This window comes from Geotrypetes seraphini, chromosome 5 (genome assembly GCF_902459505.1).
Source record: "Geotrypetes seraphini chromosome 5, aGeoSer1.1, whole genome shotgun sequence".
Classification (NCBI taxonomy): Eukaryota; Metazoa; Chordata; class Amphibia; order Gymnophiona; family Dermophiidae; genus Geotrypetes; species Geotrypetes seraphini.
Genome location: NC_047088.1, coordinates 238,176,928 through 238,201,050, shown reverse-complemented (window position 1 = coordinate 238,201,050; position 24,123 = coordinate 238,176,928). Strand labels below are relative to the sequence as shown.

The following is a 24,123-nucleotide window of genomic DNA, read 5'->3' as shown; positions in this document are numbered from 1 at the left end:
AATGCCCCTCCACGTATCCTAAAATTGTACAAAAAATCTGTACATATACAGTGGTACCTTGGAATCCGAACGCCCCAGAACTCAAACAACTTGGAATCCGAACTAAAAATTCAAGCAAATTTTGCCCCAGAATCCGAACTCTGCTTTGGAATCTGAACACCCTGCTGAACTCGCAAACCAAGCATTTACTCGATTTGCGAGCCCCCACCCGACCCGACCCAACCCCAGGAACCGGCAATATTGCTCCCCCCAAGGCCACTGGCACTGCTCCCTCCCTTTGCGATTGCCTCCTTCTTCCCCTCCACCCCACTGACCGGCCCTGTCCTTACCCATGCGCCGCCAGTGTTAGAAAGTGCCTGCCACCGATTTTCTGCTGGGTTGCTGCTGGGCCTTGAGCATCTGCGCATGCTCAAGGCCTTCTGGATCTCACCCACTCTGAGATTCTTGAGACTTGAGATCACATGAGAATCTCGGTGCGCAGATGCTCAAGGCCCAGCAGCAGCCCAGCAGAAAACCGGCGGCAGGTACTTTCTAACACCGGCGGTGCACGGGTAAGGACAGGGCCAGTCAGTGGGGGGGAGGGGGGGAGGAGGCGATAGCAGTGCTTGTGGCCTCGGGAGAAGCATGGGAGTTGGGGTGAGTCTGGCAGGAGTGGGCCAGCACCTGAGAGTCTCGGTGGGGGGAAGGAGAGGGGTAGTGGCATCCCGGGGGGGGGGGGGGGGGGGGGCAGCATCTGGGAGCGGCTAAGCACATGAATGGCAGGGCCAATGGTGCCTATCCAGGCCTGGAGCCAGCAGCCTGGAGCCGGGACGCACCATCACCACCTGCACAGCCTGCAGTGACATGAGCACCCTACAGTACAGCCCCCTCTCCAGTTCCCAGAGCTACGTGAGAGGCAGCGAACAGCAGAGCCTCCCCATGAGAACTGGAGGATAGGTCCATGGCAGAGGCAGTGGTGAAGGTGTCGCTAATGGTAATTAAGTTTTATGGATGTGTAATGAATTGTCCGAGTTTACATTAATTCTTATGGGGAAAGTTGCTTTGGATTACGAGCATGATTCTGGAATGAATTATGCTCGTAAACCAAGGTACCACTGTATTTGTTAATATTTTCCCTTAAAATCCAGTGTATTTACTGTTAAAATTTCCATTTGTGGGACCCAGGAACGGATTAATCCAGTTTCTATTATTTTCAATGGGAAAAATTGTCTTGGAACTCGAACGCTTTGGAATGCGAACGGGGTTCTGGAACAGATTAAGTTCAGATTCCAAGGCATCAATGTATTGGGAACCATTTAGCTTGTGCAATTTTGAATTAATACAACATTTGTCTTAGCCACACAATTGCCTCTAAGGAAACATCTGTGCAAAAAAAAATACACCATGTTAACAGTTGTATAAACAGAATTATGAGACTTCTGCCTTCAATTTGGCCTTATGGACTTAATCCAACAGGGCTCAAAGGAACACATCTACCAACATCATGCAAAGACTTCCAAAATAAAGAACAAACAAATGCATCAGAGAAATCCACACAGCAATGGCCAGACCTCAGTTTTTATGATTTCAGAGGAAAACACATGGAAATTTATTAGAAGTGAAAAAATATTTTTAATGTATTAGGACAGGCTACAAAATATTGTAATGAATGGAGTAGCACTGTTCCTCTATCTGATCGCCAATCCATTCCACAAGCAGATATATTAAATTAAAAATAATTGGCTGATCACATAATACAAAGAGCTGAGCAGCAGGGGTTTTTTCTCTGCTCCTGGAGTGTCCATTGCATCTCAACACCATCGGTCTATTAACAGCATCTAAACAGATTTATTCAGGTGAAATATACTTTGTGGTCACTTTATGGACAAATATTTGAACAAACAGACCATAATTATGTCTAATAAAACCAGGATAAAGACAAAGAAAAGTTGAGGCCTACACCACCTTCGGACCCAAATATGGTGGCCGCAACTGAAACAGATGTAGAAGTACAAGATACTTTATTGCAGTACATAAAGGAGATTGTGCTTATAGCTTTGGATAGTAGCCTAGCAGACATAAAGCAGCAATTAACAGATCTTATACAATCCACTAGCCATTTTAATGAGAGAGTTTCTGAGCTGGAAACCAGGCTGAGTGCTGCAGAGGACTCTATGAACATGGCATTGGGTGGCTTAAAGCTACAGAATTTGATTTCTTCTTTTACAAATAAAATAGATGATCTAGAAAATAGATCACAAATGAACAACATTCAACTTATTGGACTGGCTGAGTAAGTAAAGGAAGAAGAATTATCGAGCATTCAAAATCAACAAAAAAAGGCTTACTATGGAGTTTCTTCAAGACTCACTGTATTGTCCTTTGCACATAGAGAGAGTGCACAGACTGTGAAAATTAACACCCAATAATAACAGATCTCAAGTGGTGATAGTTAAGGTCCTCAACTTTATTCATAAGGAATATAAATTTAAGCAATACCAAAGAAAAAGAGAGAAGCGCCAGATAATGGTTTTCCAGGATTACTCCGCAACCATTATGGACAAACAGAAAACATTCACTCCAATATACAATTTATGGAGAGAAATGTTCATTTTAAACTTCAATATCCAAACTACGGATGGCTCGGGGGCCCGTTCAAGCTGGACTTCAGTTTTGACTGTTTTGATTTTATTTTCACTTCTTTTTAGTTTATGATATATTTTTTAATCTCACTTATTGTTTTACCACTTGTTTTGTTTTATTTTATCATTCAAATTTCATTTAAATTTCCCCAGAATTCTATTGCTTCAACGGTTCTCCCTCTGCATCTATTCTTATCTCCCCTCTTTTTAACCTTTCAAATTCCTTTAGATCATTGTAATCTTTTTAGTATGTTTATTTTCTTATTTTTCTCCTCTATCTCTCTTTTCTTTCTTTATTACTCTTCTAATTGTCATTTTTCCTGGTACTTTAGTTAGATTGTGAGCCTTCGGGACAGTAAGGGAATTTCCAAGTACCTATCTTACTTATAATTTTAATGTACCAATATATTCATTGTAACCCGTTCTGGGCTCTTTTGGGAGGACGGGCTAAAAAATCGAATAAATAAATAAATTTATGGGTTTTACATGAGGGCAAAACACATTTTTTTCTCTATCTCAGAGGAAGCATGGGAGAAACTACATTCCTGGTTCCATGGCTCTAAGGCTGATTGTACACTTATGGACACACATAAGAACATAAGAATAGCCTTAACTGGGTCAGACCAAAGGTCCATCAAGCCCAGTAGCTCATTCTCATGGTGGCCAATCCAGGCCATTAGTACCTGGCCAAAATCCCAAAAGTAGTAATATTCCATGCTACCGATCCAGGGCAAGCTACCGATCCAGGGCATGCTACCGATCCAGGGCAAGAGGCTTCCCCCATGTCTTAATAATAAACTATGGACTTTTCCTCCAGGAATTTATCCAAACCTTTCTTAAAACCAGCTATGCTATCCGCTTTTACCACAACCTCTGGCAACACGTTCCACAGCTTAACTATTCTCTGAGTGAAAAAATATTTCCTCCTCTTGGTTTTGAGATGTTCTCACTATTTTTATTATTTTTTTTAAACATTACATCATACAAGCTTTGTTGAATCTGCGGCTGGTCAACTCCTTTTTGATCCAACTCCTTTTTGAAGAGTGATGCAGGAAAGAAATTGTCAACATTTGATAGTGGTTTTGTGATACTGATGGACTACTTATCTATAGACTGGGTGTTCAACACATCAGCGGTTTATAAACATTTGGCTGGAAAATATTATCGCCAGTCAACTCAGAATATTATTAGTGAGTGAGGATGTGGATGTAGTATGTATGAATATATTGTGTGTGCATATGAGAGAGAGAATGTGTGCTTGGCATTTGTGGGTGTCCAAATATGAAAGCAGGTATAGAAGCATAGAAATATGATGGCAGATAAAGGCCAATTGGCCCATCCAGTCTGCTCATCCTCAGCATCCACTGTCTCCTCTTCTCCCTATTGACTAAGGCTCTTTACACCTGCATTGTGAAGTCATAGGAAGCATTATTGTTATAAGCTAAGGCTCTTAACATTTGCATTGTGATCTCATAGAGCTCTAAGGGCTATAGAAATACGAGGGCAGATAAAGGCCAAATGGCCATCCAGTCTGCCCATTCGCAGTAACCATTATCTCTTCCTCTCTCTAAGAGATCCCACATGACTATCCCAGGCTTTCTTGAAATCAAGCACAGTCTCTGTCTCTACCACCTCTACCGAGAGACTGTTCCACGCATCTACCACCCTTTCTGTAAAAAGGTATTTCCTTAGATTACTCCTGAGCCTGTCACCTCTTAACTTCATCCTATGCCCTTTCATTCCAGAGCTTCCTTTCAAATGAAAGAGACTCGACTCATTCGCATATATGCCACATAAGTATTTAATCATCTCTATCATATCTCCCTTCTCCTGCCTTTCCTCCAAAGTATACAGATTGAGATCTTTACGTCCGTCCCCATACACTTTATGATGAAGACCACGCACCATTTTAGTAGACTTCCTCTGGACCGACTCCATCCTTTTTCTATCTTTTTGAGGCATGAAGGATGCGGCTTTGTTTTGGCAAGGGCTTATGTTTGAAACAATATATACCTGATGATTTTATTATCATCTGGATCAAAGCTATTCCCTCCTTTTACCAAGCGGCGCTGCCGAGCAGCCTGCACTAAACGTTGAGCCTCCCATTCCTATTCCCATGGGCAGCTCAGCGTGGAGCTCAAGCTGCTCAGCAGCGCAGTTTGGTAAAAGGAGAGATTTAAATGTACTGGGAAGCTCAGTAAATCTATTACATTTAAACTGATGGGAATTTGGAATGGACTCCCAGATTCTTTAAGATTCTTAGGTCAATTACATCAATTTCAAAAAAGTTTAAAAACTTGGTTATTCTCACAATAGTTACCCAAGCTGACGAACAGTAAGTAAGTATATTTTTTCTTAACCTTTACCATCTATCTAATCTTAACTAATAGTATTTTTTCTTCACAGTCTATTAGTTTGTTATTCTTCTTTTTAATTGAACTGTAAACTGAGTTGAGCTCCTTAGGGAGATGATCCAGTATATAAATTTAAGTCTAGATTAGATTAAGAACTCCTTTTACAAAGGTGCGCTAAAATGCCACGCGCGCTAGCCGCTACCACCTGTACTTATTGTAGAGTTTGTTGAATTCGGCCCAATGTATCTTGGGGAATTGGGATCAAGTTCTGTCTGCAGCAGATGATTCATTTTCTGTGGGAAATATTGTGACTTCAATTAGGTGAGATGGGGTACTATTGAGGGTAGCTCTGGTGTTTGTAATTTTATTCTTGAAGTGTTTTGCTAGGACGGTGGCTGGGGGGGGGGGGTATTGTTAGTGGTCATATAGGGTTTGGTGTCAGTTAGATCTTTTAAGATTTGGAATAGTTTTTTGGTGTCTTGGGTTTCCGTGCCTATTAGGTTGGTGTAGTGTAGTTTTCTCTTTTCTTTTAATTGTAGTTTGTATTGTTTGTTAATTTTTTTCCAGGCAGTTTTCATGTGATCTAGGTTGGTTTTTCTCCATTTTCTTTCCAGTCGTCTGCATTGTCTCTTGAGTAGGAGTATCTTCAGTGGCGTACCAAGGGGGGGGGAGGGCAGTCTGCCCTGGGTGCACGCCCCAAGGGGGTGCACAGCCTGCCACCCTCCCTATTCTGCCACTGCTGCTCTCCTTAACCAGTAGCAGCGGCAGTAAACAGGGGTGTCCACGGGTGCTCCCTCCGGCGGCTGCCTGTAACCCAAAGTTGATAAGCAGTAGGTGAGATCCCCTCCCCACCGCAAAACGGAATTGGACTTGGTTTAATACACCCAATTCCCAATCTCTGCTGTTGCGCACTTCCCCCTCGTGCCTCGGTCTCTCACCTCCCCTCAGCTCCCGGATTGGTCTCTCTTTGGTCACCGGCACCGCCTCTCATTCAAACAAGGCATCGCCGTCCAATAGCGAGGCTTCCTGCGGGTTCCACTTCCAGTCCGACAACGTGCTGCTGTCTCCTTTCAGCAACAACAACAATGGCGGCGGCCCAGATCCTGCTGTGCCGGAGAGCTGCGGGGGTCCTGCTGCGGGAAAGGCTGCGGGAAAGGCTGCGGCTTGGACTGGAGCCACGGAGACGGGCAGTGGCCCACTTCACTTTCTACCCCGACCCGGAGCCCAGCGAGTATGGTGAGGACAGGCAGCAGGGGGATGGAAAACAGACGGGTACCAACCTGGAAGGAGGGCAGAGGGGGAAGAAGTCACATCAGCTCCCTTTCTCAGTGGAGGACTTAGAATCTACAGTTTAAGGGACTTTCCTAAGGAGCAGCAGTGGGATCTGAACCCTGCTTTTTGGTTTGGGTCAGATGCACAAAGCCTCCTATGCTGGGAATGTTGCATTTAGACTGGTTACCAGCATGGAAGGCTTTGTGTATCTGACCCAAACCAAGAAGCAGGGTTCAGATCCCACTGCTGCTCCTTAGGAAAGTCCCTTAAACTGCAGATTCTAAGTCTTCCGCTGAGAAAGGAGATACCAGACCATGGAGGGGGAGGAAGAGATGCCATGGCATGGGGGGAGGGAAGGGAAGGAGATAAAGATACCACACCATGGTGTGGAGTGGGAAGGAAGGAAGGAAAGGAGAAGAGAAAAAGAGAGTTGCCATAGCATAGGGGAGGGGTGGAGACAGAAAAATGGAGATGGGGTGAAGCTGAAATGAATTATGTGCAAAGGAGAGAAGGGACAGTTTATTGAAGGGACATAGAAAGAAGGAATATGCCATATGGAAGAGAGAGAGGGTGGACAGTAGATGGAAGGGGTAGGGAGAGAGGGCAGAAGCTGGGTGGAAGGGTCAAAGATAGGGCAGATCTTGCATGGAAGGGAGAGAGGACAAACGCTGTATAGTTAGAAGAGAGCAAAGAAAAGATGATTAAGGTAGAAACGACAAAAGGTAGAAAGATTTTTTTGTTGCTTTACTTACAATCAAGTAGTATTGTAATTGTATTGATAAAAGTTTATAAATAGGAAATGGAAATAAGGCAATTTTTTGGACTAAATCCCTTTCCTCAGGTCAGGACAGGATAGCATAACAGCAGTATACTGTACTGTTCTGAAGAAAGATTTGGCCTCTGAAAGCTAAATGAAAAATGAATTAGTCCAATAAAATTGTATTTTCTTATTTCTCATTATTTGTTTTATTTTTATTTGTTAATTTGTAAAGTGGTGATTGATATGTATCAGTTTTTCAAATTTACATCTACTATCTATATTTTGCACAGTATTAGAGGACATGTGTCTCTGTTTTTGTGGTGTTGCATTGTATGCAGAGTCTGGTTTCTTGGTGGTTCAGTTTAACTTTTGTCTACATATTTCTATTTTTAGCTTGTGATTATTCCATATTGGGTGAGGGTGTATCTCTGTTCTGTGTGTATGAAAAGAACATAGTTTTCAGTTGGCATTGACTACAGGATCAATTGACTGTGTAGGATCTGGCTTGTTTAGTTTTACAATGTATGTGTTGATGTTCTAGTGCTCTCTGCAGTGTTTAAGATGCTGCCTTTTCCTAGGTACACTCTTGTGCGATATGTGGATTGTTACTAAAAATCATATTTTTCATATAGATGGGGGGGTGTCAAAAAATGATGGGCCCTAGGTGTCACATATGCTAGGTACGCCACTGAGTATCTTTATGCATTAATTCAATTGAAAGTGTTACTATCTATTATCATTGATTTTTCACTGTATCTGAGTCATTTTGGGGTTGTAAGTGTGACACCTGGATCACATCAAACATGGCTGAAGGGAAGGCGTTCTGATTCTGAGTGTGCAAATTGGCACTTAACAAAATAAGATAACACTATTTTTTCAACTATAGTGGCAAAATAACACTCTGAGTTTAGGAAATTGGTTGATTCAGCTGAGAACTTTTCCGCACCTCCTCATACATAAAAATGTGTTTTTTAATGGTGTTTGGTTGTTTTTTTTTTTTTTTGGGGGGGAGGATTGTTATTCATTTGTTTTCTCTGTATCAATGTTGGATTTTCAGGAGTGCTCCTGAATCACTTTTGGCTATAAATTAGAGCCAGCTGTAAGTAATGCCGGAGGACCTAAGTGCCCCAGAATCTGTGTCTGTCCTTTTTCATTAGCTAGCCTATAGTAAACCGGAGGATATTGTTCAATGTCAGGTTCAATGGCCAGTGACCCACTAGGTTACAACTGTGGCAGGCACAAATCAGAAGCATAATGAAGTCTAGGAAATGGTCTCCACTGATTTATTAGGACATCTGTCCAACCACGCACAATCGACTGCTGCCCTAGTATATCATGAGCGATTCCTGTGATCCTTAGCGCACCCAGAATTCATTCTTCTCAGTTCTAATTGAAAGCTTTATGGACTTTTTACAAAAATAAGAAGGAATGCTTTACTAAAGACGGACTGCTATTTCTAAACGCACTTCCTGTATTACTAAGGGCCCCCTTTCTCAAGCTGCACTAGAGGTTTTTAGCACGAGTCGGTGCAGTAAATGCTCTGACGCTCATAGAATTCTGTGATGGGGGGGAGGTAAATGAGCGGGTGCCCTTAATATATTGCATAACGTGCCATATTCTAAGATATAATGATTCAGTACATGAAGATTTGTGGATTCTATGGATTATTTGTTCATTTTATAGTACAATAAAGTTTCAATTTTGTTCTTCAGATACAATATATTAAATTCTATAATATTGGTATTTTTTTTAAATTGAATTCATATATATTATAAACCATATTTCATTCAAAGAAATAAGATAAACGTTCTCTCTTCAAGGCACACTGGATTTGGGATTCTTGCTTCCAGAAAGTCAATATCATAGAAACATGACGGCAGATAAAGGCCAAATGGTCCATCCAGTCTGCCCATCCACAGTAACCATTATCTCTTTCTCTCTCTGAGAGATCCCATGTGCCTATCCCAGGCCCTCTTGAATTCAGACAAAGTCTCTCTTTCCACCATCTCTTCCTGGAGACTGTTCCACGCATCTACCACTCTTTCCATAAAAAAGTATTTCCTCAGATTACTCCGGAGCCTATCACCTCTTAACTTCATCCTATGCCCTCTCATTGCAGAGTTTTCTTTCAACTGAAGGAGACTCGACTCATGCACATTTATATTATGTAGGTATTTAAATGTCTCTATCATATCTCCCTTCTCCCACCTTTCCTCCAAAGTATACAGATTGCAGATCTTTAAGTCTGTCCTTAAACGCCTTATCATGAAGACCACACACTATCTTAGTAGCTTTCCTCTGGACTGACTCCATCCTTTTTATATCTTTTTGAAGGTGCGGTCTCCAGAATTGTACACAATATTCTAAATGATGTCTCACCAGAGACTTATACAGAGGCATCAATGCCTCCTTTTTCCTACTGGCCATACCTCTCCCTATGCAACCTAGCCTCTTTCTAGCTTTCCCAGTCACCTTTTCAACCTTTTTGGCCACCTTAAGATCATCACATACAATCACACCCAAGTCCCGCTCTTCCATTGTTTCAAGTTTGTTTATTTTTGATATACCGTCTATCAAAGCAAATGTCTAAGCGGTGTACAATATAAAAAAATTGTTGAAAACTGTTAAAATGAGTAAATAAAAACAATATTTGTCATATATTAAAATACTAGGTAAATTCACATTAACGTACATGAGACATAAGGGAAGTTGAGAAAGGAGAAGTTGGTTAAAATACATCGGAGTAAAAATTAATTTAAAAAAAGGGGAGGTTCCCTCTGGTTTTTGCAGTCCAAATGCATGACCTTGCATTTCTTAGCATTAAATTTTAGCTGCCAAATTTCATGTATATAGAATATATATAGAAATTTGATTTCAAAATGTCTGGCATATGCTTTGCAGCTTCTTTGGGATTTTTTTTTAATAGGTTTTAAGACCGTCTTTTACTAAACCACGGTAGAGGTTTCTACATTGGCCTGGGGTATTAAATGCTCCGATACTGATAGAATTCTATGAGCATCGGAGTAGCGCTGGAGCGTTTAGCGCTCCAGGCTGCAGTAGAAACCCCTACCGTGGCTTAGTACTGAAGTAAGAGAGAAACTTTCAGAGAGTTTTTGGAGAGGGAAGGAAAGAGGGAGATATTTCAGAGGCAAGTTGCTAAACTACTCATGTACACTTACAGCACTGTATATTTCAGATACATAATGTCTATGCATGGTAACGATGCTATTAATGAGCGCTGAATTTCCAGGTTTCTGGAGCTGGCTAATGCATAGTCACTTACGTGCGATATTCAGCACTTGACCCGTTATGGGTTACCACAATGGTATTCAATTTCTAGGTTTCCAGAGCTGGTTAATGCATAGCCGGTTAAGTGTTATTTTCAGCACTTAACCGGCTATGGGATTCCACAAAAAGATCTGACTTTTATGTGGTTACATTTATGCAGTTGTCCTGGCTGGTTAAGTGCTGAATATTGTCACTTAACCAGCCGAGAGCTGGCTCAGCTCCTGGAATGTCCTCTAAAATAGCCAATTTTCAGTTTGACACTAACCGATTATTTTCAGTGGCACTACCTACCTACCTTCCCCCACTTCGTAATCTGAACTAAGGTCGTAGCACACAATATTTGCACCTTAACACGTGTTATGGCGGTTTACAATCAGGTACTCAAGCATTTTCCCTCTCTGCCAGGTGGGCTCATAATCTATCTTATGTACCTGGAGCAGTGGAGGATTAAGTGACTTGCCCAAGGTCACAGGGAGCAATGCAGCGTTTGAGCCCACAATCTCAGGGTGCTGAGGCTGAAGCTCTAACCACTTTGCTACACTCTCCTCCAATACAATATCAGAAGTGAGCTAAGTATAGAACAATGAAGCCATTGTGACATCACTGATGAGGTTGGCTCTTATTGGTGGAATGAGACATTATGACATCAGGGAAAGGGATTGGGACTTGTATACTGCCTTTTTATAATATTACAATCATACTCAAAACAATTTACATACAGGTACTTCAAGCTTTTTCCCTCTCTGTCCTGATGGGCTCACAATCTATCTAATGTACCTGGGGCAATGGAGGATTGAGTGACTTGCCCAGGGTCACAAGGAGCAGCACAGGGTTTGAACCCACAACCTCAGGGGGCTGAAGCTGAAGCTCTAACCACTGTGCTACACTCTCCTCCAATACAATATCAGAAGTGAGCTAAGTATAGAACAATGAAGCCATTGTGACATCACTGATGAGGTTGGCTCTTATTGGTGGAATGAGGCATTATGACATCAGGGAAAGGGATTGGGACTTTTATGCTGCCTTTTTATAATATTACAATCATACTCAAAACAATTTACATACAGGTACTTCAAGCTTTTTCCCTCTCTGTCCTGGTGGGCTCACAATCTATACATACAGGTACTTCAAGCTTTTTCCCTCTCTGTCCTGGTGGGCTCACAATCTATCTAATGTACCGGGGGCAATGGAGGATTGAGTGACTTGCCCAGGGTCACAAGGAGCAGCACAGGGTTTGAACCCACAACCTCAGGGGGCTGAAGCTGAAGCTCTAACCACTGTGCTACACTCTCCTCCAATACAATATCAGAAGTGAGCTACTGTAAGTATAGAATAATGAAGCCATTGTGACATCACTGATGAGGTTGGCTCTTATTGGTGGTGTAAGTCACTATGAGCTGCTACCTCACTTCATTCTATACAGCCCTACAAGACAAACCAGAAACAGCAATCTATTTGCATACCCAAGCATTACCGGCTGCAAGTGCAAAACCTTCCTGGATAGAACTTTTATGTACCAAGCAAACAAACAACAACACTTGTTAGACAACCACATTAATGGAGCAAGACTGACCTATGTCGCCTTTAGAAAAGCTATAAAAACTGCCTTATTCGACAGAAATATCACCTAAAAAATATCTACACAAAACTCTAAATCAATTTGAAATATTTCAAACATGTCCACTCCTGTGTATAAGTCTGAAATTTCTAACATCTGTTAAACTATCCGTATATTATCCCTCCTCCTCCATAACATCCCCCTCCCTGCATATTCCACCATATAACCAACCCTAATCTCCTCCCTCCCTACAAGTTTCCTCAAATGTCCCCCCCTTCCTTAAATTTACCCTCTTAGCCTCCACTTTCTTAAATTCACCCTCTTAGCCTCCACCATGTATCTAACCCTATCTCTTATCCTAGCCTCTCTATGTATCTTTCCTTAAAATTTGTAACTTCCTGGAAATGTCCAGCCATCTTCAATGTAATCCGCTTAGAACTGCAAGGCACAGGCGGAATAGAAGTCTCTAATGTAATGTAATGTAACATTGTATTTAGCTACCTTTTTAAAGATTCTGCATGCTGTATTTCTTTTATCTCTGCATATTATAACTCGCTGACTGTCCAGCTCTCTTCAATGTAAACCGCCTAGAAGTCTCACGACTATGGCGGTATAGAAGAATAAAGTTACAGTGGTGCCTCACACAACGAACTTAATTCGTTCCAGGAGCAAGTTTGTTATGCGAAAAGTTCGTTATGTGAAACGCGTTTTCCCATAACAATACATGTTAAAAAAAATTATTCGTTCTGCAGCATAAAATATGCTAAGATGACATAAAAAAAGATAAATTTGTCAAAATGGTGAAAATGGTGGTCTTGCTGAGGCCAAACTCTTTGACGAGGTCACACTGTTTTACCCCACATTCACTCCTTCTAATTATTTCCCGTTTCATTTCAACAGAAATCACCTTCCTGCTTTTTTTAGAAGCCATGATATATAAAAAATATTGAGTTTATCTTAAAAGGACGACTGTATACAGTGAGAGAGGGCAGAGTCTCAGCGGCAAAAACTGGGACTTAACTTTTCTTTTTTTTTTTTCTAGCATCGGGAAAGCGGCGAGAGTAGCTCCGCCCCCCCCCAACGCATCAGCAGTAGGCGCCGGGCCCCTCCATAAAAGGAGGCGAGCCGACGGTCCGCTACTGCACAGGGAGCCAGGCGAAGGGCTGTGAGAGAGGGCAGTTAAGCGCAGTGACTAACGACTGCCTGCAGTGCCTGCGCGGAAGGATGCAATACATCGGCAGCTCGGGCGACTTCGTTGTGTGAAACGAAGTTCGTTGTATGAATCAAGACATGAAGTTCGTTGTGTGCAGCGTTCGCTGTGCGAGGCGTTCGTTATGCGAGGCACCACTGTATTATTATTATATACTGTCTTTTTGTAGTTTTACAACCACACTCAAAACTGTTTACATACAGGTACTTCAAGCATTGTCCCTTTCTGTCCTGGTGGGCTCACAATCTATCTAATGTACCTGGGGCAATGGAAGATTGAGTGACTTGCCCAGGGTCAGAAGGAGCAGCGTGGGGCTTGAACCCACAACTTCAGGGTACTGAGGCTGTTGCTCTAACCACTACACCACTCCCTCATCTATTATTGCACTGTAACACATGTTGGTGTAAGTCACTATGAGCTGCATAATAATGGAATGCAAAGCATGCAAATTATCTCATTATTATGCAAACTGAATAACACAGCATGTTTTGAATACTGCAAGCTAAATTATTCGTGGAACGCTCCAAATAATTAACCTTAATTGTTTTTTCTCATATTAATCAGATTGTATTTCTTTCCTTGCCTTTCCTTGTGTTTTATTATGTTTGAATAAGTTGGTTTTTATTATGTTTAGTAGATTTAGTCCCTTTGTTAGTTGTGTTTGTTCCCCTAACTTTGTCATTTTTATCGATTTGTACATCGCTTAGAATTTGGAATAGGCGATTAATCAAATTTTATAATAAACTTGAAACGTGAAAATACGGCCATCCGATTGATTTATAATTTACGTAAATTTGAGCATATGATGCCTTCTTTGAAAGAAACCCATTGGTTACTTAGAAGTCATAGAATAACTTATAAAATTCTCTTGTTGACTTTCAAAACATTAAGCACTGGATAAGCTTTATATTTTATGCGTTTGCTAGTTCCATATATGCAACTAAAGCCATTGAAATCCGGAACCCAAAACTTTCTTTCAATTCTAACACATCGAGAAATAGTTCATGAACATGGTAGGGCCACTATCTTTTCAGTAACTGGACCTAAATTGTGGAACTCTCTACCATTATGTTTAAGATCATTGAATTCCTTGGAAAAACTTAAAACTGATCTTAAAACATTTTTATTTGCAGATGCTTATAAAACATAATAATAAATTTGGTCGATAAAATAGTAGGATACATTTTCCCCTCCCCATTCGCGGTTTCCACACTTGCGATTTCACATAATTGCAATTTTTTTGGGGGGAGGGGGAAAAAAAAACAAACCCATATTTTTGCCTTCCCCCCCGGCATCCCGGCCTTACCTGGTGGTCTAGCGGGCTTTTGGGGCAGGAGCGATCTTCCTACGCTCTTGCCCCGTGTAGATCGCCAATAGGAAATGGCTGTGGGGAGTTCCCGTCATAGTCTTGTAGGAAGATCGCTTCTGCCCCGAAAGCCTGCTAGACCACCAGGTAAGGCCGGGATGCTGGGGGAAAGCAGGAGGGAGGCGGGGTGGGTCAGAGCCGGATATTCACGATATTTCCCTATTCGCGGTCCGTCTCTGCCCCTATCCCCCGCGAATAACGAGGGAGATGTGTATAATAGATTTAGGGCTCCTTTTACTAAGCTGAGTTAGTGGTTTTAACGCGTGCTACAGTGCCATGCGCGCTAGATGCTAACGCCTCCATTGAGCTGGCATTAGCTTTTCCACGTAGCACGGGGGTTAGCGCGCGCTAAAAATGCCACCGCAGCTTAGTAAAAGGAGCCCTAGTAGCACTGGAGGAATACTGCAGAACACAAGATTACCAATTGTATGCATCAAATCAAAATTCAAAAACTACATTGCAAATTTTTTAATGCTGTATTTTCTTGAATATGTGTTCAAATAAAGTTTGCATATTCCAAAAAAGAAAACAAGTCAAAAGAGCTCAGCTGTTCCTACCTTCGTCCATTGCGACGTTCTTCTTCTAACTGATTCTGCAAGTATTCTAGATATTTATTTGAGTCCATGTGCTCCTAAAAATATAAATATATCAAAAACCTGTTAAGTTTTAAGATTAATTCAAAATATGTCGTAATCTCTCACACTTCAAATTCAATCTAATTGATTTAAAAAGATCAGATGATAAAAAGTACTATTGTCTTTTGACAATTGTTGTCATGGTAGCACAATCACTGGAATATCGACTGCTCTCATGCCAAAAGGTTCTTTCTTCGCCCCCCCCCCCCCCCACACACACACAATTTGGCTTTTCTCCAGTGCATTCCAAAAATGCATAAAGGATTTTGAAACATTACATGATTTAGGGGTCCTTTTCACTAAAGTGCATTAAACCCTTAATGTGAAGTTAGCACATGAAAACAGGCTACTACATAAATATGTTCAAGAAAGTTGTGGTATTTTTCCTGTTTCTGCACACTAAACCATGCATTGTTTAATTTTTAAGGGGGAATGGCATAGGTATATATAGCATGGGCATGAAAGTTAATTAGTTAGCATGTTATGATTAGCATGTGCTGACTAATGAACAGTTAACACTAAGGCCCTAATTCTGCAAAACGCATCCTTTGGACGCCTAAGTACCAATTATTACTTGTTAAGACCCTTAATTGGCTCATTAACCACTTAGATTGGACGCCTAAAGCATGCCTAATTTTAGGCATGACTTAGACACCCTTTATAGAATCGGGACCTAATTGTTTCCACATTAACTTTCAACAGGTACCTCATGCTAATGGGAATATTAGTTCACAACCTATAAATAAAAAAATAAAAAGACCTAAAAAAGTGCCATGGAAAAATCATAGCTTAGTATGTGGTAAAGTCCTATGTTATAATGCATTAAGTCCAGATTTTAATACATTTTAGCAGAGGGGCACATATAGGGGGAATTCATCAAAGGGTGTTACTGTGTTAGCACTTGCTAAACACTAAAGATGCCCATAGGAACCTGGTAGCACCCTTTGATAAATGTCCCCCTAATTGGCTATATTTGTTGGAAATACACGTTTATCAAGAGAGATAAAAATGTCTCTTTCTAGGATATCCATTTTGTATATTATTCCTCCCCTCTGGAACTATAATTTTCTGTCTAGTTGGTAATTGTATAATAAGCCAAAGCAGCCAATTAAATAGGGGAAATAATAATAAATCTTGCCTGTAGTAGTGCAAATTCTGCAGACAGAATTTATCCATAGCAATAATAATTAAAGCAAAATTATAGGGATGTGCAGTCTTTGGTAACATATGAAGTGTCAGTCATATTTTCTATGTTGCTGTTTTCCCAAAAATGACAGGAAAGAAGTGGCATACTTAGTATTTTTGACACCAGGGGCTGATAATTTTTTAACACCCCCCACCGCTCTATAAAAATAAAATATTTTTAATAATAATCCACAAGTCACACAAGGCAGCATCTTAAACACTGCAGTGAGTACTAGAACACCATTGTAAAACTAAACAAGTCAGATTAATACAGACCGATCCAACACAGTCAATATTAACAGATAAACATATCCTTTTCATACACATAGAACACAGATACACCCTCACCCAGTATGGAATAAGTAATCACTAACTAAAAATAGAAATATGTACACAAAAGTTAAACTGAACCGCCAAGAAGCCAGACTGAATACAATGCAACAACACAGAAACATGTCCCCAAATACTGTGCAAAATATAAAGATAGCAGATGTAAATTTGGAGAAAAAAAACCCGCAACTGGCAAATAACAATCACTACTTTACAAATTAACAAACAAAGAAAACAAAAAAAATGGAAAATAAGAAAATACCATTTTAATGGACTAATTTTGAAAGTTCTCTGTAATGTCGCTGTCTGTATACAGTCTCTTCCCTTGTAAACCGCTTAGAACTGTTTGAGGTATGGCAGTATATAAAAATAAATTTATTATTATTATTAATCCATTTTTCAATTAGCTTTCAGTGGTTAAAATCTCATTCCTCAGGTCAGCACATTATACTGCTTTTACAGTATCCTATCCTGATCTGAGGAAGGGGGTTTTGGTCTCTAAAAGTTAGTAGTCCAATAAAAAGATTATCTTATTTCCATTTTCTATTTGTAAAAATTTGTTAATACAGCTACAGTACTACTTTATTCTAAAGCAACAACAAAAAAAACAACCTTTTTTTCGACCTTTTGTCACTTCTTGTTACTGATTTCCTCATTGTCTCTTCATTCTCTTTTTTCCATCCAGGGTCTGTCCTCTCTCTTCATTCTATACAGGATCTGCCCTCTTTCTCTGCCCATTCCATCCACTGTCTGCTCTCTGTCTCCCTTCCATCCGGTGTCTGCCCTCTCCCCTTTCTATATGGCATCTGTCCTCTTTCTATGTCCCCTCCATAAACTGTTTATCCTATTCCCCTTCTCTCCTTTATACAGGATTCATTTCAGCTTCAACCCCTCTTCATTTTTCTCTCTCTGTATCCACTACTTCCCCCCATGCTCTGGCATCTTTTTTCTTCTCTTTTCTTTCCTTCCTTCAAGTTCACACCCTACAGTCTAGCATCTCTACCTGCTTTCCATCCCCCCCCCATGCACTTCCCTTTTATGTCTCCTTCGGCAACATGGAACGTTGCTACTCTTTGGGTTTTGGCCAGGTAATAGTGACCTGGATTGACCACCATGAGAACAGGTTTCTAGGCTTGATGGACCTTTGGTCTGACCTAGTAAGGCTATTCTTATGTTCTTATGTTCTCCTCCATGCTCTGGCATCTCCTTTTCTTCCTTTCTGTCCCTCCTCTCCCTCTAGTCTGACATCTCTGTCTCCTTCCCTTCTCTCCCCTCATGCCATGGCATCTTTCTCCTCCCCTTCCCTTACAGCTCTTCCTTTCCCTGTCCCTCTCCTTCCATGCTCCTTCCATGCTCTCCTTCCTGTTCATTGGTAGCTGGAAGCTTTTCAAAACCCGGACAAAGGACATGTTCAGGGAAATCCGTATGTCTGGTAACCCTAGGTAGGATGCCTATTGCCACCTACAATCAGGATGCCTTTCTGAGAATCAGGCCCTTAGTAAACATCTTAAAATATAGTCATAATATTCACCCTGTTAGTCGCAGATACTTTTGGAATAACCATGTTTTTATTGCCTTCCTATAAATCCCAATATTAGATAGATTTCTTATTTCACTGGGCAATGAATTCCAAAGCTGTGCAGCTCTGCTCAAAAGTGTTCTCTTCCTAGAGGAGAGCAATGCATAGTCTTTACAAGATCAGTTTGCTTTTACAAAAGATTTGTAAGATCTCTGTTGTCACTGTGGGAACTTTAAGGTAGGACTGTTGATGGCACCTTTGGGCAAAAACCATATAAACAACGCAGCGTGTAAAGACCAGATGTTCAGTCAAGTGGAATATTATTGTTTGTACAATTTCCACTACTGGGAAATTATGAAATGCTGTGACATATGTTACTGCCCAGAGCAATTACTGTGTCACTCTAATGAAGTGGCTCATTAGCATTTCAGAGGTGAATGGCACTACTTCACAAGCATTTTTCCTACTGAAATTCTGTGTTCCACTCTGAGCACACAGAGTAATTTTATAAGAGGGTGCCTAGGCTGATAAGGCACAAAGACCCCATGGGCCCGATATTAAACCACAGTTAGATATTCAATGCTGGGGTTATCAGCATGGAAATACTGGGTCAAAGATTGACGGCTCACACTTAGCCGGCAAAGCTGATTTTCACTGGCCAGCCGGCCGGCTAAGGTTAATGGCTAGAGATAGACCCATGACAAAGCCAGTCGCCAAGCTGGCCATTGAACCTGATATTCAGTGGGATACTGTCAACTATCTCTCACTGAATATAGATGTACAGCCGGCAAAATGGGACTAGCCATTTGGGAGTTGGTCCCAGATGGCTAAGTCCCACTGAATATTGGTGGGCATATGTTTATAAAGGCTAAATATGCATCAATGTGGATTTATAAAATACTGTCCCTGAACATTACACCTTTTCTGAAGCAGATGTAACTCCGTTCCAGCTCTGACCTGGGAAAGCTTATGTATATACTAACACTAGCTGATGCCCCGGCGTTGCACGGGTATTTAATTATAGCAATAACACAGTAAATGGATTGAAATAAAGATACTTTATAGTGGTGAATGAAATTATTTTTTTACAGCTTTATAAAAAGTACAATAATCAAATTATAATGTGAAATATTTGACAAAATGAATACAATACAACTAACACAAAACTTGATTATAAAAAACAATTTTAGTTTCACCTCCAGGAGCAAGAACATATAAATTCTTGGGTGAACCCACCCTTGATCAAGCAACATAGAGTTGTCCATGGGAAAAACAGGGGGATCTTAAATCCACTCCACAGTATGTAATAGTCTGTCCCTGTGATTTGTTGATTGTGATAGAGAATGCAAGTCTCACTGGAATTTGCAATCTCTTAAACTGAAAAGGAAGATCTGTTGGAATAAGTGGCATCCAAAAGTTTCAGTATTGATTTAAACAACTCAATATGTGGAAACTCAGGTTGAAAAGAAACTCCATGCAGTTTGTTCCCGGTTCAGAATGGAACCTGTGTTCCTAGTTCAGGATATGTGAGCACTCATGTAATGTAATAACATTATGAACTGGGGTGCATGAAGGAAACAGTTACAAACACAGTTAGAACATACAAACTCTATATGTATGGTGTCCGTGGTAGAATAGAAACAATGTCCCTAGTGGATATAGTGTCATAGAAAGTGTTTTATAGTTGGAATTACTGTGAGAATGGCAGCTTTTTACAATTTTTCCATTGACATGAATGGGTGAAATAAGATTTTCTGTTTGTAGCTCCGCCCACGTGTGCAGGTGGGCTGCGAGACCCCCAGAACATATCACCCCAGGTAGTGAGGGAACTGCATACCAAGTTACGTTCAAATAGGTCAAGGAGTTTTTGAATTACTGTGAGAATGGCAGCTTTTTACATTTTTTCCATTGACATGAATGGGTGAAATACGATTTTATGTTTGTAGCTCTGCCCACGTGTGCAGATGGGCCGCGAGACCCCCAGAACATATCACCCCAGGTATTGAGGGATCTGCATACCAAGTTTCGTTCAAATCGGTCAAGCCGTTTTTGAATTACTGTGAGAATGGCAGCTTTTTACATTTTTTCCATTGACATGAATGGGTGAAATAAGATTTTCTGTTTGTAGCTCCGCCCACGTGTGCAGGTGGGCCGCGAGACCCCCAGAACATATCACCCCAGGTAGTGAGGGATCTGCATACCAAGTTACGTTCAAATAGGTCAAGTCGTTTTTGAATTACTGTGAGAATGGCAGCTTTTTACATTTTTTCTATTGACATGAATGGGTGAAATCTGATTTTCTGTTTTTAGCTCCGCCTACGTGTGTAGGTGGGCCGCGAGACCCCCAGAACATATCATCCCAGGTAGTGAGGGATCAGCATAACAAGTTTCGTTCAAATCGGTCAAGCCGTTTTTGCGTGATCGCGGCACATACACACACACACACATACATACATACACACATGCAAACCTCCGATTTTATATATATAGATAATGACAGAGTAAATGACAGCAGATGGATTGGAGGAGTTGCTATACAGTGAGAGATTAGAGAAACTGGGCCTCTTCTCCCTTGAAAAGAGGAGACTGAGAGGGGACATGATCGAAACATTCAAGATAATGAAGGGAATAGACTTAGTAGACAAAGACAGGTTGTTCACCCTCTCCAAGATAGAGAGAACGAGAGGGCACTTTCTAAAGTTAAAAGGGGATAGATTCCATACAAACGTAAGGAAGTTCTTCTTTACCCAGAGAGTGGTGGAAAACTGGAACGCTCTTCCGGAGGCTGTTATAGGGGAAAACACCCTTCAGGGATTCAAGACAAAGTTAGACAAGTTCCTGCTGAATCAGAACGTACGCAGGTAAGGCTAGTCTCAGTTAGGGCACTGGTCTTTGACCAAAGAGCCACCGCGGGAGCGGACTGCTGGGCACAATGGACCACTGGTCTGACCCAGCAGCGGCAATTCTTATGTTCTTATGTTCTTACCTGAACAATCCATCCAGTCTGCCCAACAGTCATGCTCGTTATCCATTCTAATTTAATTTGTGTGTCACGCACACCTAAACAGGCTCTAGGCGACTTAAGGAAGGAAGAGAAGTAAGGGTGGGGAAGGAAGAAGGAGTGGAAGGGGAACAAGAAACATAAATCCTAGACGAATTAAGTAAAGGTCCGGTGCTTATGACGATCTTAGACGACTAAATTGTCGATTAACTTGATAGACAAAGAGAAATTACATTGGTCATGTAACAAACAAAGGAACAAGAAGGATGCCCCAAATGGTCAAGATAAATTTGAATCTTACCTAGAGCAGTGTCTCTCAAACTGTGTGCCACAAGAGATTCCAAAATCTTACTTTATTTTTTTAAATTCCCTTCATAAGTATACACTAAAAATGATGACATGCACGTCGCATATCCAAGAGTGTCAATGGTATGAGTGACTGTTTGTGTAAGGATACAACCGTCCAGACAAGCATCATTCTGTGACGCGATTGGTCTTTGAAAATTTTAGTTTTATTTTTTTATGCACTAGCTATGCTAATGAGCAACAAAGCAACAAGGCATCATTACCATTTAGATCTTTTTGTCTTTGTGAACTTGGATTTTCATCTGTGACAGAAATTTAAATTGAAAAAAGAGAACGACTGCAGATGGTGGAGGATGAAATGCGTGTTTGCTTATTGACTATCAAGCTACGTTTTGAGTTAATTTGCACTCAAAAACAAGCTCATCCATTGCATAGATGAGCAATTCTATTCTATCTACTTTAGTTTCACCATTGTTACAATCACCCATACATAGCTTAAAGAACTTTAAATAAATAACTCTCAAATTTAATTTTTTGTTGGTTTTGCAATTTTATAATTTCAGTTATAAATGTGTCGCATAAAAGCATGCTGTAGCTAAAAAAAAGTTGGAGTGACACTGGGCTAGAGCATTTACTTCTCTTAATTTGAAAAATAAAGTCCTTGGCGGTCATTCCTTGAAAATGAGTGAGCTTCAGATTCATAGCTCTTCTGGCAATGGATCTAGTTGAAAGCAAATTTAACCAACTCCTTTATCTCAAGGCTCATGGTAAAATCAATGATCCTTTCTTTATACTTTGCTTGTCCTCAAAGCAAGAAATGCCTGCGCAGATGCATATTATTTCTTCAGGTTTCATTTCCTGCTGAAATATGAATGTTGCATTTTTAATAGTCATCTTTGCAAAAGCCTTAAATGACAGGATTCTGAGAAAAATATCCAAGGGGCAAAAAGAAAACCATTTCTTTTAATAAGCTGTGCTCTGTTGACGATAGCTGGAAGAATAATTGCATTTGTTCTGTTGGTCTACAAGTCTGGGGCATGTAATTTGTCAGGAAAAGCAGGGAATGAAAAATGAAGACCAACCATGTCTCAACCATTCGTCTTGTGGTTAACAGGAACCTCATTTTCTCTGTGATTACTGTCATGACAGAAGCAAACCGATGGAAGTAAATTGAAAGTGATGGCAATCGGACCTGGTGCTACTGTGAAGCTTGCCTGAAGAAAGAGATACTCCAAAGTAAAGACAATGATAGTCATCTCTACACTGTTGGAATGAGTTCTGTGTGATTTGCTTTTCTTCCACTCTAGTCAATATCTCCTGTCTCTTCAAATCTTTCTTCTTACCCTCGGAATGATTATTATACTTTTGTAGCAGTAGCGTAATGGTTAGTGAAGCAGACTGAGAACCAAGGGAAAAAGAAAGGGAATGGGATACAGTAAAACCTCTGTTTGCGAGTAATGCGGTTTGCGAGTGTTTTGCAAGACGAGCAAAACATTCTCGCAAATGGTGCCTCGCAGACCGAGCGTTGACTCGATTTATGAGCCCCCCCCCGTGAACTGGCATTGCCCCCAACACTTGGGAACGCCCCCTCCCCCCCCCCGATCCGGCATCCCCCGCCCACTTGCCCAAACACAATCCCTTACCCCAATCTGGCATCAGCACCAACCTACAGGACATGCCGGTGCCGGTGCCCGAAGATCCTGCCTCTTGCCTGGGCTGGGCCTTGAGCATCTGCTCATGCTCAAGGCCTTCTGGCTCCTGCTCCCGCCGAGATTCTCTGAGATCGGGGGGGGGGGGCGTTCGTGAGCAGGGGGGGGAGTGATGCTGGTTCAAGGGGGGAGGGTGGAAGCGTGCCAGTGGCCTCGGTGGTGGGAGGTGAGGTGGAACAGTGCCGGTGGCCTCGGAGGAGGGGGGGAATGGATCAAGCGAGTTTCCTTTACTTCCTATGAGGAAACTTGCTTTGATATATGAGCAATTTGGTTGTATAGGACTACCTTTCTGTGATTATAATCAAAGCAGTTTATATAAATATATTATATATTATGCACTTATTTGGTACCCAGGGCAATGGAGAGTTAAATGATTTGCTCAGAGTCACAAGGAGCTGCAATGGGAATTAAACCCAGGTTCCCTAGTTCTTAGGCTACCACATTAACTATTGGATTGCTCCTCTATTCCAGAACCAGTTCCACGTGCAACTTAATTGTTTAAAAAGCCAATCTGAGCCAAGAATTAACATAAGAGCATAAGAATTGCCATACTGGGACAGACCAAAGGTCCTTCAAGATCAGTATTCTGTTTCCAACCCAGGTCCTAAGTACCTGGCAGAAACCCAAAGAGTAGCAACATTCCAGAGCTGAGACTGTGATGTCATAAAGCCTAATTCCTTCAATACCTAAGAGCCAAGCTCATCAGTGATGTCACAATGGCTTGATTGTCCTATACTTGGTTCACACAAGAACATAAGAATTGCCATACTGGGACAGACCAAAGGTCCATCAAGCCCAGTATCCTGTTTCCAAGTACCTAGCTAGATCCCAAGTAGTAAAACAGATTTAATGATGCTTATCCTAGGAATAAGAAGTGGATTTCCCCAAGCCATCTCAATAAGGGCCTATGGACTTCTCTTGTAGGAAATCATCCAAACCAAGTTTCAAGTTTATTTAAAACCAAACCAAATTTCAAGTTTATTTTAAATTTGATACAAGCGCTTATAAA

At 41.1% G+C, this 24,123-nt stretch overlaps 1 protein-coding gene across 1 annotated transcript in view; it reads right to left on the bottom strand.

Annotated features, from left to right (window-relative positions):
- The window catches only part of NCKAP5 (NCK associated protein 5), a 1,115,675-nt gene that overhangs the window by 907,974 nt on the left and 183,578 nt on the right, over window positions 1–24,123 (bottom strand). The window contains 1 exon segment of the mRNA XM_033946444.1: window positions 14,987–15,060. Coding sequence (XP_033802335.1) covers window positions 14,987–15,060 — 74 coding nt within the window.